Here is a 16,787-nt window from a genome sequence, read left to right on the forward strand (position 1 = left end):
TTTTTTTCTCCAGAAATATTTTGAGGGGAGAGGGAAAAAAAATCCTATTATAAGCTCTTTTTAGAATAAAATTTACTTACCTGATTTGTGAAAATCCATCTAGGTCTGGAGAGTATGGAGGAATAAATGCATGAGAGACCACCATGAAACTTTGCTATTTCTGAGATAAAAGCAATTATCATCCCCTCCTATTCTTTTTCTCCACCTGGGAACCTCTACAAAAATTTCATATAAATAAGGATGTTTTTCAGTTAATTTAATCTGAATCATAGGCAGCCCAAAACTTCATGTATTTTGATGGTAAATTCAACATTCTGCGTGTGTCTGATTTGTGTACCCGAGGTGCATAACTGTCATAGAGATTGGCAGAGGAAGATACTGCAGCTTTGGCAACTAGGTAAGGGGCTTTTTGTATCCAGTGAGGCATGGGGAGGCAGTTTGGATTTCAACATAGGCAGAAAACATTCTGACCGCATGCTTCCACCACCAACAATGAAACAACAAAATATTGACAAGTAGTTACTGTATTTTGATGCATGTAACCTGGGGGTTATCTGTTTAAAAACAAAACTGCAGTTCAGCAGCACTGTAGAGATCTGGATACACGCAGATAATACAAGGGGAAGTTTATTCTAGGACCTGTCTCCTTCAAAGCTTCACAGTGTCTGATTTCCCTATAGCCCGTGTCCTTTCCCATAGTTTGCTCTCGCCATCCCAGTAGTCCCTCAGCTTCAGATTTGTGTATGTTATCCAAGGTTCAGACTGTATAAAATAAAAGACGGTATTATTGTTAGCTTTCAGAGTTAATTGCTCATTGAAGTGAATAAGGCTTTCTTAGGAAAGAAAATATGACACAGGTTTTTTGTTTGGTGGGGTAGTTTTTTTAGGTTTTGTACCCCCGGGATGTGATGTGGTTCTGTAAACTTAAAAGCAAAACTTGTAGCATTTATACTCTGCAATCTCTGAGGAGCGTGTATAGTGATATATTCTACAGCATAATCTAGGGTTTCAGTGTTTTTAACGTTCGTATTGTCAGATTAGCACCACATTTAAATGTGTAGCTACAGTCCGTAGAGCTTGGAATTTCAGACATTGTTTCTATTATCCTTTGAATAGAAACAGTTAAAGAATGGATCTGGAAGCCAGCAGGAATTTGACATCTGAGCAAAAAATAAGTGTGTTTAGCTCTCTTATTTTTCTTTCTTTGTGAGCAATGGCTGGGATGATTTTTGTGTTTTTTATAATTCCAGAGAAACACTGCTTCCTCATTTAATTCTTCTTAATTCTGTGCAGTAGCGAAACACCATCTTTTTCCACTCTGATATTTTCACAATTGAAGTCCGTAAGTCTTTTCATTCCACTAGCTTGATGCCTTCAGCAAAATAATGCTAAACCAAACCTGTTTGTACAGTAGTGTTTTGTCACTGAAATTGCCATCATTACTGCAGAAGTATGGTACTCTGAAGCACTGAGTCTTGGTTGACATACCTTCAGATACTTATTTGCCATTCTAGTATCGATTCTTCCTTTCCCCCAAATTGTACACACAACAGCATGTGAAATATTTTTGCCACTGTTCATTACATGAAGAGAGCACATCATGGGAGAAATTAAAGTTAAGTATAACAAGAATTCAAAATTTAACACGTAGCAGGATAGTTGCAGAAAACTAATGTTTTAATTGTGAAAGCCAGCGCACTGAATTTGACCTGGAGTATAACAGTGTGACAATGCCTGTAACTTGATGCAGTTTTGTTTTAATGGATCGAGGCAGATATGACTTCCGTTGTGAAGAGCAGAGAGATGAGGGAGGGGGTGGGCGTAGGATCAGATCATAATGACTTAATGATTTTCTTCAGTAAACTAATCAATCTCAGTAACCTTTTTAAAACCCATTTTCTAGAGTATCTGTGGCCAGCATCATCTTTCATCGAACCTACAGTGAGCATGGCTGCTGGGGTATTTTACTGGCTGCTTAAAATAGCTAAAGACGATTGGAAGACCAGAAGGAATGAATTCTGGTCTTCATAGGTAAGACCAGAATTTACAGTGTTGGTCTATAGATTTATGTGAACAGTGGCAAGAATCCCACTGTATCTTCTGCTGTTCTAATCACATAAATTTGAAGTGTTTCTTTCTGTGGGCTCATTTTAGAGAAATCCATAAAGTGGATATTATGTGTTTGACACAACATGGCATTTTTCAAGTGGAAAGCCTGTAGGATGTGTCTGAAGGTAGATATGAACAATTTACTGAAAGCTAATAAATTGACCTGTGCTCCGTAGTGCCTATTTGCATGCTTTTAACAGTGGTACTTAACAGGTAGCTTCTACCTTTTTCTTTAAAGAATAAGCTTTCTTGCATTTACTACATAGTAAGAGCACTCATGAAGTAGTTACTGTTGAATAACTGATGTGGGCTAAATTCACGTCCTCTCTTACTTTGCAGTAACATGCATATCTCTTTGTATTATGAGGCCTAACTCCTTTTAATAACCTTTTAATTAACCTTGCTGTAGGCAGAAGATTGGAAATATTCTTTTTGTTCAGAGGTTGGAAATGGTTATTTATAAAAAAATAATTGACATGCTGTAACTGTGCAAGCAGAAAGCAAGCTGTATATACTGGCTCATCTAAATAGCTGCAAGTGCGTGTTGCAGTCATTGACAGACAAGAAAGAAGTGATAGCAGCTGCCACAGCATGCATTCCTTGATGCTCTAAGAGTTTATTTTGTGGTTATATCAATCATATACGTAAGGCTTATCTGGATTCATGTTGGACTTGAATTCATCATCCCTCCTGGAGCGCTTGGACACACCCAGCTGCCTCTGCACCACTCGCTCTCTGCAATCAAATATTTCTGCATCTCCCAGTGCATCCAGTATTATCCAGATTATCTCCCCAGTAGTTTGTGTATCGGAGGTCTGTATTGTGTGTATAAATACATATAAGTGCACCTCACATATAAATACATCTCACAGTTCCTTGATGAACATGTTATTCCTGTTTTAATGATGAAGCAGCTGAGGCGTTCTGATCAGCGTTTTCATTGATTATAAAACAGTTTTCAACAAATCACTGTGTTTTTCCCATTCTTTATGATCTGTAGGCTCTGTCTATCTCTGGATTTATCGATGCATCACGGGCAAAGTGTTGTTTCCAAAACAGTGTATGCTTTGCTCCTATAAAAGGAGTAGGTTTTGATGTTCTGTGGTAGTTAAGGAGTTTTTGAGTAATCAGATCTTAGCTTTGATTTCTTTGGCAGGTTCAGGCAAACATTTTAGTTGGCATTTTTCTTCCTAGAAGTTAGAAGAGTGTCAAAAATAGAGCAGAAGGTGAAAAGAGCCATTTAAAATGTTTATGGTGAAGGAACCTCTTGACTTCACACCTCAACATTGGTGGTATGGCAAGTGTCTGTCTGAACCTCAAGGCCTTGGGCTGCCATTTTGGGAGGCAAGGAGTTAGTTGGGGATGGAAAGACTGGAGTTTGTATTCTTTCTGCTCTGTTACCCATTGCTATCTTCATGGATCTGACACTCTGTTTATCTGACAGTGCACTCAGTACTGCTTCGCCAGGGAAAATTGCACAAAACAAGCCCAGTGCATCAGCATTTTCATTGTGTATCAAGCTGAGCCTCCCTTCACATGGTCACATCCCCTTTTTAATCTGGGATTCCATGTCCCTTTCCCAGTCCAGCCTGTTTCTGTGGTGTCTATTGCTGGTCTCCCTGAGCTTCTGTTTCTGTGGTTTGAGTGTTTTTTGTGTGGCTGAGTGCTAAGACCTGCAGGACTTTTGGAAGAGGCGTTGTTTGGGGGTTAGGCAATACACTGATTTAGTGTTAGTAGTTTGTCAGACTGAGGTGATGGCTGCGTTCAAGTTGGATTTCCTCCCAGAGATGATGGTGGACCATTGCTCCTTGAATGCTAGCCCTGTGTAAGTATTTTTTTCTTCATGTCTAAGTTTATAACTAAAGCGATAGTTGGAATGGCTGTCTCTGAAGCCTCTGCTGTCTGATGAACTCCACTCAAGGAGGGGGAAAAAGAGAGATAGGAGACCCTGCAGTTTGTTTTCTTGAAGAAATCCTAGTGGGCATTGACAATTGATGTTGGATTCTGGATAGAGGGGAAAATGATCTGATAATTTTGGCGATGAGGGCTAAGGAGGAATAAGGCTATTTGGCAGTACTGTTTATAGTATGCTACAGGTGCTGATATCTTAAATCGTTTTTTTAAATCAGTTGTTGGGAGAACAGTTTCTGTTTGTCCCTATTAATGACTCCAGACTAAACCTTTTAATTAGGAGTGAAAGATTCCTTGAATACTGCTGAGGTCATGTTAAGAGTTGGCCAGTTAATGTAAAGGAGCCACACTATCTTCTTTAAGCTACCCTTGGCATAAAAGGCAGGGCTGAAATTTATTATTGGAAGAGGGTAAATGATTTCCAGTTGTTCTCAATTGGAATGAAAAAAACCACTGAATGAAAAGAAATAGTTTACCTCTTTGTAAAAGGTATTTGTTTTGGCTACTTGCAGAGGTGCTGACCCTTTCTGAGTGAAAAGGTAGAGAGGAGTGAAAGGATTTAAGACTATTTCCTTGCCTTCTAGTAAGAAGCTTTGTTGTTTCTGAGGTCTGTTCATACAGCTATAAAATCATGAGCTTTCCCTGGCTTCAGTTTTTCCTTAGGCTCAAACAGCAGTGTATCAAGGGGAAGAATTAACTAAACATTACCTGGTTTGGAAATTTTTTTAACTATTATTTTAAAATTCTATTCGGGGGGAATATGGTTGGAGATGGACAGTAAGAGGAACAGTTTACTGTAATGTGCAGTGAATAAGTAATTGAAAAACTATGTTTAAAGAAAAAAAGGAGAAATGAAGAGAGCCGCCTACTCTGGGAGAAGGCCACCTGTATTCTTCAACAAAGTTTGGGGGCAGGGGGAATCATTGTATAGTTACTGTTCCACTCCGCACGTTCTTTCTAGATTATGCAGGGGTTGGTCAGCAATTTTAACCTACTAATCACTATACCTACAATAGGGTGTCGTTACAGTCAATCTTCCAGAGATAGGTCCTTTGGTATACCAGGCTATGACTGGATCTTCACCCTGGGAAACAGTTCCAGATAGTCACGTTTAAAAACAACTCGAAAAAAATGTTACTCTCCCATTTTCAGTGGTTACTGATAACATCAGTAGTCCGTGGGTAGACTGTGTTTAGGTGCCTTCCTGTTCTGGTTTCTTTTTCTGTAAAATTTTACATGGTTACATGAAAAATACATAGTATTTTTCAGTCATCTCAATAGATTTGTGTCCTGAATCCCAGATGTTGACTACATTATAGGTTTAAACGTTAAGAGAAGTTTTAAACAGCTGTGTAGAACATTTGGTTTCTAAATACACAGCGTGCCAATGAACGTGAATGACGTTTCTGAATATTCTCTGGTATGCCGGACTGGGAATGTGCAAGAGTCTCTCTTTATATATATTTTAATCATATACATTTATATGTGTAGAAATAATTTTTTTTTTCTTAAATCTCACTGTAAGCATGCTGCTTCTAGCTGCAATAGCATCTATAATCTGTGGAAACAAATAAACCAGAAATTACTTCTTGTTTTTTCATAGCTCAAAGAAAATGAATGGCACACTGGATCACCCAGACCAACCTGATCTAGATGCTATCAAGATGTTTGTGGGTCAAGTCCCACGGAGCTGGTGTGAGAAGGATCTAAGAGAACTCTTTGAACAGTATGGTGCTGTCTACGAAATCAATGTCTTGAGGGACAGGAGCCAAAACCCTCCTCAAAGCAAAGGTGAGAACTTCTGTACTTCTCATTGGAGACTTGGGTTCTCAGCTGCTTTCACATACTTACAATCTTAGCTGTTTGCTTATTCAGGCATCCATGTGTTTTGGAGGTCTCTGTGACCAGGCATGCGTGCGAGCCCAGTCTTTATAGTCTTTAAGCGTACGTGTCTATTTATACTCGGACTGTGATGCAGTTATTGGCTGAACTGAGGAAAATCAGAATTACTTTTTTAGAGCTCAGAAGTGATGGAGGTGCTTAAAGAATATGGATTATAATTGCAAAGTGTATTGTGTTGCTTCAGAGCATCATTGTGATGCTACAATATGATCAAAATGTTGCTGGAAGTGTCTCTGTTTCAGATAAAATATAAAATTGAAGTCTTAGTCATTTGTGTACATCAAATCCTAACTAAATGCTGTGCCTTGATGTACGGTTCAGTTATATGCAATATCTTATTTCCTGTGAAACTATGTAAGTTTTTGGTACTAGCAAATAATTGTTGAGTTTGGTAATGGAAGTAGCCCACAAGTATTTGATAGATGTATCTAAATCTTTGTGTTAATGGTGTATTGGTGATGTTCGGTCAGTTCTGAATATATCCTATTTTATTACACTTAGAAATCTTCTTTTGAACAGTCTCAATCAGTAGGACCTACCTATTTCATAGAATCTTATTTTGATGTCTAACCTCTTCTACTTGTCATATGTTTTGCATTGGAAGGATAGAAGTGGGACTTGCCATTTCCATACAGCATGTCAAGATTCATAGTGTACCTACCTGGCTAGCATTTTGTTTCAATTGCAGGGTGCTGTTTTGTTACATTTTATACCCGTAAAGCTGCACTAGAAGCACAGAATGCTCTTCACAACATGAAGATCCTCCCAGGGGTAAGAGAAGAACCATGCTTACATTGCAACTCTGTCCTGTTTTTCTGAGCTCTGGCCCCGCTGATGTACAAACATATGTTATCTTGCCCTCAAATAATGTTTTAAAAGAGTGATGTAATGAGATTTGTATGATAACAGATCTTAAGGGAATTTTGGAACATTTGGGAGAATTATATGGTAGTGAAGTGGGTGGACATGGTTCCTATAACACTCTCTGAGGAGGAATGATGGCATATCATTAGGAAAGGTTTTTCTTTCTTCTAGAAATTTAGGTATTGTTCCATAGGCACTTCTGTAGAGACAATTTGGGCTACCATTTTTTGCTTCTCTTCTGCAATTCTTATGGGATGTATTCCATATAGTATGAAGTGAATGCATCTAGAATTAAATAATCTTTTCACGTTTCAGATGCACCATCCTATCCAGATGAAACCAGCTGACAGTGAAAAGAGTAATGGTAAGTGTTACTAGAGTCTGAGTTTGGTGGCATCATTTGCGCTAATAGGGAAGCTTGAAGATTTTCCTTTCCTTGAACAGCTTCTGATGAAGTCTGCTTGAATTGGAGACCTGATTGTTTTTTAAAAAAAAAAAAAAGGGAAAAAGGTGTGTTTTCAATATAGTAGGTAGCGTAAATGATGTCTCTAAAATTCCATGACTCGGTATCTGCCACTGTTGCTGCTTGTGATAGAACCACGTTGTCAATTAGAGAAACATCCAGTGAGTTCTTCTTTGTACTAAGGTGGTTTAAATCTTTGTTGGGGACATGGACAGTGGGATCGAGTGCACTCTCAGCAAGTTTGTGGATGACACCAAGCTGAGTGCTGTGGTTGATACCCTAGAGGGAAGGGATGCCATCTAGAGGGAACTTGACACGCTAGAGAGATGGGCCCATGTGAACCCCATGAAGTTCAGCAGGGCCAACTGCAACGTCCAGCACATGGGTCAGGGGCAATTGTGATGAAGGGATTGAGAGCAGCCCTGCAGAGAAGGACTTCAGGGTATTGGTAGGTGAAAACTGAATATAATCTGGCAATGTGCACTTGCAGCCCAGAAAGCCAGTTGTATCCTGGGCTGCATGAAAAGAATGTCAAGGGAGGTGATTCTCCCATTATGCTCCGCTCTTGTACTCACCTGGAGTGCTGTGTTCAGCTCTGGGGCTCCCAGCATAACAAAGACATGGACCTGCTTGAGCTGGTCCAGAGGAGGGCTGTGAAGATGATCAGAGGGTTGGAGCACTTCTGCTGTGAGGACAGGCTGAGAGAGTTGGGGTTGTTCAGCCTGGAGAAGAGAAAGCTCTGGGGAGATTTTATTGCGGCCTTCCAGGACTTAAAAGGGGGCCTACAGGAGAGATGGGGAGGGATTCTTTGTCAGGGAGTGTAGTGATAGGTGAATGGGTAACGGTTTTAAACTGAAAGAGGGGACATTTAGATGAGATATTAGGAAGAAATTCTTCACTGGAACAGGTTGCCCAGAGAAGCTGTGGATGCCCTCTTACTGGAAGCGTTCAAGGCCAGGTTGGATGGGACTTTGAGCAACCTGGTCTGATGGGAGGTGTCCCTGCCCATGACAGGGGCTTGGAATTAGGTGATCTGTAAGGTCCTTTCCAACCCAAACTATTCTATGATTCTATGAAATCTAGAAATGTTTTTTCAAGTGCTTGACCAGTTTGAAGCAAGGCCTGTTGCAGCTACAGTGGGAGTTAAAACTTCTTATAGTTTACAGGATAATTCACAACAGGTCAATAGAGAAAAAAAAGAATATGTCTGCATATTGGCCATTTCAGATGGATTAAGACATTTAGCATCTACATTAGGGTAAATGTATCCATATATTAATTTATCCATATATTTATGTAAATTTATCCATATATTTCCATGATGAGTTTCTATATGTACATATATGTACATGGCTCAAATGTGTGTGTGTGTCTGTATATATTGCTGCAAGATAAGCAAAGTAAGTTTACCATTTTATAGTTTCAGCTTGTCTAGCTTTGGCTGAATTTTATTTTCTTCATTTCCCATAGTTACTATAAAATTAGTGTTGCATCATGGAGAATATAATCCTGGTTCCAGAAAGCTTATATCTTCAGATAATTGAAAACAGAAGATGAGATAACATATAGTAGGAGTAATTCCACCTGCAGATTCCTCCGTGTGTATGCAGAATGTTTCTGTGTAAATATATCTAGAATACAGTACTTCTTTTGAAGCATAGTTGGGAGGAGAATAGAATAGGTTCTCTAAGCTGAAATGGATCTTGCATTATACAAACACCCACACGAATATCCTGGGAAAATAACGTAAAGGGGGAAAAAAGTATTTAATGGAATTTTAGGGTGACAGTTCTGAGGCTATTATATAATGATAGGAGTTTTAGTAAAATGTGTAAGTGAAAATACAAATAAGAAAGCATCAGTTTAAAAATTATTTTAGCTTACCTTTAATAAAAGGGATTTTGAATCTCTTGAGCTAAACGGGACTGAAAAAAGGATTTGAAAGTAGCTTTCTACTCTAAGAACTTCAAAGTGACCTGGGTACGACATTAAGATTTAATAGTCAGTTAAAGTTATGTCAGCTTGAATAGTTTGGAACTTTTGTCTTCAACACTGTGGAAGACTCAGCAAATAAGTTGATTTCCCCTCACCACGGCACCAAATAGGAGATTTTTCTCTCTTGAAGCTTCAAATCGTGCCACAGCCTTTGTCATATTATATTTTGTATTGTGCTGAATGTTGCATTTGCAAACTGGTTTTTATTTCCAAATGGTATTCTACATAATTTGCTTCATCTTTTAAAAGGAAGTATTTCAGAGGTGAATAGCATCCGTATGTAAGTAAAACAAGAGGTATAAAGTTCTGCTCTGGATTTGAATTTACCCTGCTCCCATAGGTGACCTTAGACTGATGTTAGTAACTGCTGAGATGTATTTCTGGACCATTTATTTTAAAATAGTCTGCACACTGAAAGGTATTCTTCAACTCTAATGATTAATCTAGTACCATCAGCATTTAGAGGCAAGGTACAGCAGCACACAGTCCATTGTTATGATCTGAGGTGTTATTTTCAGGCTTTTAGTACAGATCAGAAGGGATGAATCTGAAACAGAACTAAAACTGCTCAGTTTTAGCAACTGCTATAGCTTCTGCTGTTGAGACAGGAGCATGAGGAAATAGGCAGATATAAATTTAAGTGATTGGCATGACGAAGAGGCTAGAAAGCAGCTTTCTGCAGCTCACTTGCTTGTTTAGAGACAGCGAGGTATGTTGGTAGTCTAAAGATAGAAGAGACAGAGGAGAGGGAATGAAAATAGTCCCATAAAATACATGTAGGTCTTCTCTCAGTCACCATGAACTGAATATAGGAGGTACAGGGAAATGCTGAATCTGATATATTTTTCCTTTCCTTACGTTCTTGCAGTTCACAGGCTTGCAAGGGAGAAACAGTCAGCAAAACGTAAACATAAAACATCATAAAACAGGCATCTTTCAGGTTCATTGAGGTATTTCATATGCATTCTCTTAAACTGAAGACATTCCATTATTGGGAATCTGGTTTTGACAATTCCCTACCCTAAATACAAGGGAAGTAACTCTAGTTGATGGGGAAGACTTGACAAAATAAGATCTAGTAAGCACATATTTGTTAATTATACTCTTATCCTTTGATTTCTTAGCAGTAGAAGATAGGAAGTTGTTTATTGGAATGATATCCAAGAAGTGCAATGAAAATGATATCCGAGTGATGTTCTCCCCCTTTGGGCAGATTGAAGAATGCAGGATATTACGGGGCCCAGATGGCCTGAGCCGAGGTAAGCAGGAAGCTCTTCCGACAGTTCAAGGTTCTCCACTGGATGCTGCCTTTTGCAACTCAGGGTGGCATTTCAGCGCTTTCTGTGATCCCACACCACCACCCCCAGCCCCGTAGGCATTTTCATTTCTTTATTCACCCCAGTAATTGCGGATGTAGTAAATGACTTAGTTCCTTTTTGTTCTTTCCCCAGGTTGTGCGTTTGTGACTTTTACAACAAGAGCCATGGCACAAACAGCAATCAAAGCAATGCACCAAGCACAAACCATGGAGGTAAAACAAGTTAGTGGGTGTCAGGAGAAGATGTAATTTTTCAGGCAGTCACTATGGAGTTTGGAGGACTAGAGAGCAGAGGGAAGGATATGCAGTGTGTGTTTCTTCGCAAATACTACTCCTGGACCTTTGTGTTTGTTCTGCTCCTATTTTTAGAACTCGAGATAGAAACTTCATCTTCAGAGAAAATACCAAAATATAAAATAGAATCAAAAGCAAATGAAATTTTGAACCTTTAATGAAATGTGCTGTTTGAATGTATGTATGTATGCATGCATATCAGGGGAGGGGAGGAGAATGCTTCCAATGACTGGGTCTTAATGCAGTATTTTTGTGACTGCTGGGGGTAGCAAGTATGTAATTGTTTGAATTGCTGTTTGCAGGGTTGCTCTTCTCCCATTGTGGTAAAATTTGCAGACACGCAGAAGGACAAAGAGCAGAAACGAATTGCTCAGCAACTCCAGCAACAAATGCAACAGATCAGTGCTGCCTCGGTATGGGGAAACCTGGCTGGTCTCAACACACTTGGACCCCAATACTTAGCAGTGAGTTTCTAATTTGGGTTCTTTTCACCTCTTCAGGGGTTACAGCATCAGACTGTCTTGTAGTGTTTAATGTATTCGTTTTTAGAGGGCTCCTGATAGATAGGAGCAGGGTTCTTAATCCCCATTTTGTGGATGAGGAGGCTGAAATTAAGTTATTTAAGTGAGGATTTCAACCTCAATCACTGTAGCCCTGACTACTGAAGCTTTCTTTCCTCTTCTGTAGAATGACTTTGTGCTGGGAAGATTTTCTTCTTATGTTATAGCTTCACTGTTTGCCCATATAAATGCCCCTTTCATGTCTATCTGATGACATAGTTCTTGTATTCCTCCTCCGTTTTTCCTTTTTCAGCCTTTATTTCTCTCATCCCCTTCCAGTGAAACCTAGAACAGTACTTGGTGCTGTCCAAATAGAAAAGGTGATCAGGTTGGAAGCACCCAGTAGCTGACTGTGCACAGAAAAAAAAAAGAAAGGAAAAAAAAAAACAAAACCAAACCAAAGAAAACAAAAAAGCCCACAGAAAATAGAGAGAAACTATTCTATTTAGCAAAAATGATGCAACAGAAGGTGGTCTGCGTTTGTCACTGATTGTAGTTGATTTTGCTGGGTCCCTATAGGGTGAACCTCTCATAAATTGATGTGCTCTGGCTCAGGTTGCCAGAGTAACTATGAGAACTGTATTCATGCAATAGAAGGTCTGGGGAACAGAAAAGGAACATTTCATTTCATCCTTGGTATGGTGTACTGTTGAAGTGGAGGCATTCTCTCTTTTACAACCGAGCTAGGTTTGGTAGGTTAGAATTTTTTATGACAAGCTAGTTAATGGAGAGAGGAATAGGAAATCCCTCTAAATTGCTTCTGAGCTGAGGCGTTGACATTTCTCTCATGTCTGGAGGGGCTTCCCTCTCATGGTAGTTCTTTGTTTTTGTATGGCATTTGGCATTTGTCTTGTCCTGGCAGTGTCAGCTGTTAAGCCTGGCTTGAGGTTGCAGATCCTTAGGGGTAGCAATCCTGCCTCTGAGGTGCTTTGAATAGTTCTCTCTCACTACTGATTCTACTGGTTTTGTCTTGGTGTATTAGCTATAAACTTCCCTCAACACTGATGGTGTTGAGTGAGGAAAGCGTGCTGTTGCTTTGGCTGCAATGTGATGCATGGGCAATGCAGATTTTCACCATGGTGGTGCTCTGGCTCTACTGTGTAAGGGGAATTCTCTTTACGCTTTGCTACGATGTGGTGCATGGGCAGTGGGAATTCCCTTTGTGACGGCGCTCTGGCTGTGGTGTGGTGCAGTTTCTCCCAGAAGCGGAGCCAGCCCTCACTCTCACTCTTGTTTTGTTTTTTGGTGTAATGTCTAGCTTTATTTGCAGCTCCTTCAGCAGACAGCAGCTGCGTCATCTGGGAACCTGAACACATTGAGCAGCCTCCACCCAATGGGAGGTGAGTTTTTTCCACTAGAAGACAAATTCAGTGCCAAAGAAAAGAGGAAGAGGGTAGAGAAAGTAGCCAGAAGGCTGTAGACACATTAACCTCATTTAAAGTAATTAGGCCTGAGTTTACCCGCTCCTTTGGAATGACAGAAATCCTCTGCTACAAGCATGGATGTTCCTTCTTAATCTTAGTTAACCATTGTCCCCAAGGTAAGTTGTGGTATGCTGGTCATCTCCCCTACCTCTGGCATTATCTTCCCTTATGTGTACAAAAAGATGGCTCTGTATATTTGTTTTTATCCAAACAGGTGCATACATAAAGCTTTGTGTTTTGAAATAAGCACTAATGTATGTGTTTCAGTGATAATAGATTCTTAAGTTTCCTGTTTAAAATTCTTTGTTCCTAAATACATCAAAGTTGGAAATGCAATGTTGGTAGGAATGTGAACTAGTCCTTCGTTCAGGTTCTTTAATTCCTTCGTTTGAATTACCATTGATTACACCATTGCTGTTAGGGAAGTATCAACGTAATAGGTATGAGCCAAATTCCTTGCTGTGGCCTGCTAGTCAGAATATTCACAAAGTATAGCAGTACTGGGGCTGCAAATTGATTGTCCCTTCTGTCTTCACAGGGCAGGGAATAATAAAACATATGTTAGTAACTCCAGTAGCTGCATTCTATAAATCCTTCTGCTGGCCAAAAAACCCTGTAGTTTTGGTTTTAATACTGAACTCCTTAAGCTTTTAAAATTGCCTCCTGGAGTTTTATGGTAGTTCACAATATTACGTGCCCTGTCTGTGCAGAGGTTGATCTAAAAGTGTTAAGAAAATAAAGTGGCTTTCTCCATCTGATTTGTGTTGGCACACCCATCAGTAACAATTGCAGGCTTTTGTAAAGTGTTATGATTTTGATTGTAAAAAGTTTGATTTATACTTGAGGTTGATTCTAACCTTAACTACTTCTGTTTACTTTTTTCAAGTTGGACCTCTTCAGAACTCTTAAATCTAAGACTCTTGCCACAAGTAATTTTTTAAAAATTAGTTTCATTAATATCCTGTGTGGTGGTGATCTATACTAGATATTGTTATGCACATGATACTGTTTCCTGCCCCCCTCCTTGTGTCTGTTTAAAAGCAAGTGGTAATAAAGGAGAAAAACAGTACAGCAGCTCATGTTGATACTACACTAAGGGCTGGGGAAGGTGCTCACTAGCTGAGGTTGCCTGTGAAGTTTCCAGGGTAATTCTGTTCTCACTATTTAAAAAAAAAAAAAAGAAATCTTAAAAATTGAGAATTCAGATGTATAAATAGCATGTTGCATGGTGTTTTGAAAGAATTATTTCAAGTCTGATTCTTCACTGAGAGAGTTTTAGTTTCAAAGTCCTGTTAATATCTCAGCTGATTGCCTTTCTTGAAATTTATGCATAAAAAAATTAAGTAGGTAATTAGATCCCAAACTATATCAGACTTTGTGGACAGAATTTAATCTTAACCCTGTTTGAAAGCAGATGGGAAAACAATGTGATGATAAGAGGACAGGTGCAGTGTGTACACGCCAGACTGCTTCAGAAAGGAAGCAAGCTGCTCTCTTCTTCACGAGCTCTAACACTTGCACTTTTAACGCTCTCTAGCATACTAAAAACAAAACCCACAACTTTTTGGTTTTAACTTCATGCTTTTATGTTACAGTGGCACCTTGATAATCTAAATAAAGGCAGAATCCTCTTGTTTCAGGCACTAAATGTGGTTAAGGAAACAGACTGTCACAAAGAGAAAACAATTGAAAAAGATTAAAAAACCCCAAAATGAACTATGCTAAAGGTAGTAGAAGTCTTTTAGAAAATAAATTGTTTATACTGCGTTGTCACATTTTTATGTTGTCTGTTTAGATACTTAGATTACGAAACTGAGATTTTAATTATTTGAGGTGGATGCTTAGTACATATTTGGTGACAAAGCGCAAAAAGATAACGTGCCACATCTACATAGGATGTTTTGATGTTGTTCTATGAATGGTGATTAATTTAATTTTGGTTTTAATTTTGTAGGGAAGAATTACTAGGGATTGTCTCAAGTCAGATGAAAAGAGGAGGAATTGTTAGAATAAAGAAAAGTAGAGACAAAAAAGGGAAATAAGGTTAAAGAGAAGAGAGGCAGAATTGGAAGAATGGAGCTAGCCTACCGCAGGATGGCTAAAATACAGAATTCAGAAGATGATCAGTATCAATGATAAATCCATGGCAGGAAAAGAGGGTAAACTACAGTGTCAGTACTGACCAAATGGTTTCATTGAAAAGTTATGACTCAAAATTAAGGTGAGTCAGATGAGTAAATTGACTGGTAAAAGTTCATCAACACAGGGATGCCTTCCTCGTTCTACGGTATTCCTGGATGTTTAGGAGATGTTTAGGATGTTTACCCACAACATGCCTGATGTTTCCCATTTTCCTTACCACTTTTGTTGGACCAGCTGACCAGCCTACGAGTCCATTGGCTGATCTTGTGGTCAGGAGTTGACACTTAGCATTGTCTCACAATTGACTGTTGCTTCTCGGCTGCCAAGGGGACCAAATAAAATGTGCTGATGCTCAGCTGATGGTGGGTTAAAGGTGTGACTTTGTGGCTGCTGTGGTGTGTAGGCCTTCTCGAAAGAATTCTGCAGGTGTTGCTGTTCCCATGCAAAGAGAGCGGAGGGACAGCAGAGAAGAGGAGGTTATTGGCCTGGTGTCTAGACAAGTTCTCTAGCTTGCAGATGAGCTGTCAGACCCTGGCTTAACTCTCAGTTAAAGCTGCTGTGCTTTTGTGACTGGAGAGAACAGTGCTTGAAAACTTCCGTACTCTGGAGTCTACATCTGGGATCATGACTACCTGGTCTTTTACCAAAACTCATCTATCTGGGAAAAAAAAAAATACTCTTTTTTAGTTACAATGATGAATTGCAATGTAGATCAGTAACTGGTATTAAGCCTGTTGTTTTTAAGCTCCTTCCTGTTACTCCTTTGTGATGTGCTGAGGTTGCTGGGTCTGCTAAGCTTGGATGATGGTGACTATTACAGGAGAAACTCTGTGCATTCTTCAATGTGTTGCAGGCCTGAATGCGATGCAGTTACAGAACCTGGCGGCATTAGCAGCTGCGGCCAGTGCAGCGCAGAATACACCGAGTGGTACCGCTGCCCTCACGTCCTCCAGCAGTCCCCTGAGTGTGCTCACCAGCTCAGGTAAGAGGCTGCCTATGCTGGAGGAGTCATTTCAGGGTAACGTCACCTGTTTGGTCTATCCCTTTTTGCCACTTTGGTATTGATTCTTTAATAGATAAGGAGTTTTACTAGTAGATTCACTGGCCTTTGTTTAGGGTAGATATCTTTGCTAAAAAGCAAAGACTTTTTACCTGCTGTGTTCCTTCCTCCAATGGTCAGGTTAATTAAGAGTGAAAAGAATTTTTGAGGTCATCGTGAAGCAGAAAGGTAGGTGACCTCTTTCCAGTGGCGTTATTGAAATCTCATCACGTATTCGGTTCCTCTGTGATTTTAGGCAGGTACTGTGACAGATGTACCCTGCTCCTCTGGACATGGAGAGAGAAGATATCTTAAGCATCAGTAATGCATTCTGTGCACTACAACAGTACGGTTTATATTCCTCTGGCATGAATGAAGAAAACTACCTCATAGAAGTAGAATAAATAGACCCCTAGCACATTTATTGGAAAGTGATTGTCTAGAAATGAGTGTATGAGTTGCACATAAAAGTCAGTATCTTGCTCTTCTGGGTTTTTTTTTTTTTGTGGTTTGAGTTGTTTTGTTTTTTACTTTAGGTTATGTACACTATCCAGAGAGGCTAGAATGTCCAGTAGTGTTCTTTTGCTGTCTTACTGTTAAATGTGATCATAAATGCAACAAACAAGACAACAAAAAATAAATTAAATTGTGCTTACAGCAGACATACTCAGTTTTTACCACAAATCTATCCTGTTTTCAGTTGTTTCTAAATACTGACATGGGAAGGGAGACCTTGTGTTTTCAGGGTGTCAGTTTTCCAGCTTCT

The 16,787-nt window shown here is 39.5% G+C and overlaps 1 protein-coding gene across 2 annotated transcripts in view; it reads left to right on the top strand.

The window, feature by feature from the left end:
* The first annotated feature begins 3,863 nt into the window (after positions 1 to 3,863).
* The window catches only part of CELF1 (CUGBP Elav-like family member 1), a 31,348-nt gene continuing 18,424 nt past the window's right edge, over positions 3,864 to 16,787 (top strand). Inside the window, exons 1-9 of one of the 2 annotated variants that reach the window (XM_074148710.1) lie at positions 3,864 to 3,934; positions 5,624 to 5,811; positions 6,611 to 6,693; positions 7,102 to 7,150; positions 10,369 to 10,503; positions 10,696 to 10,775; positions 11,159 to 11,320; positions 12,675 to 12,756; positions 15,836 to 15,964. In XM_074148710.1, the coding sequence (XP_074004811.1) occupies positions 3,864 to 3,934; positions 5,624 to 5,811; positions 6,611 to 6,693; positions 7,102 to 7,150; positions 10,369 to 10,503; positions 10,696 to 10,775; positions 11,159 to 11,320; positions 12,675 to 12,756; positions 15,836 to 15,964 (979 nt within the window). Of the gene's footprint in view, positions 3,935 to 5,623; positions 5,812 to 6,610; positions 6,694 to 7,101; positions 7,151 to 10,368; positions 10,504 to 10,695; positions 10,776 to 11,158; positions 11,321 to 12,674; positions 12,757 to 15,835; positions 15,965 to 16,787 lie in introns of those variants that run through there. The other variant, XM_074148711.1, reaches the window with a different exon arrangement.

Source organism: Numenius arquata, chromosome 6, assembly GCF_964106895.1.
Source record: "Numenius arquata chromosome 6, bNumArq3.hap1.1, whole genome shotgun sequence".
Classification (NCBI taxonomy): Eukaryota; Metazoa; Chordata; class Aves; order Charadriiformes; family Scolopacidae; genus Numenius; species Numenius arquata.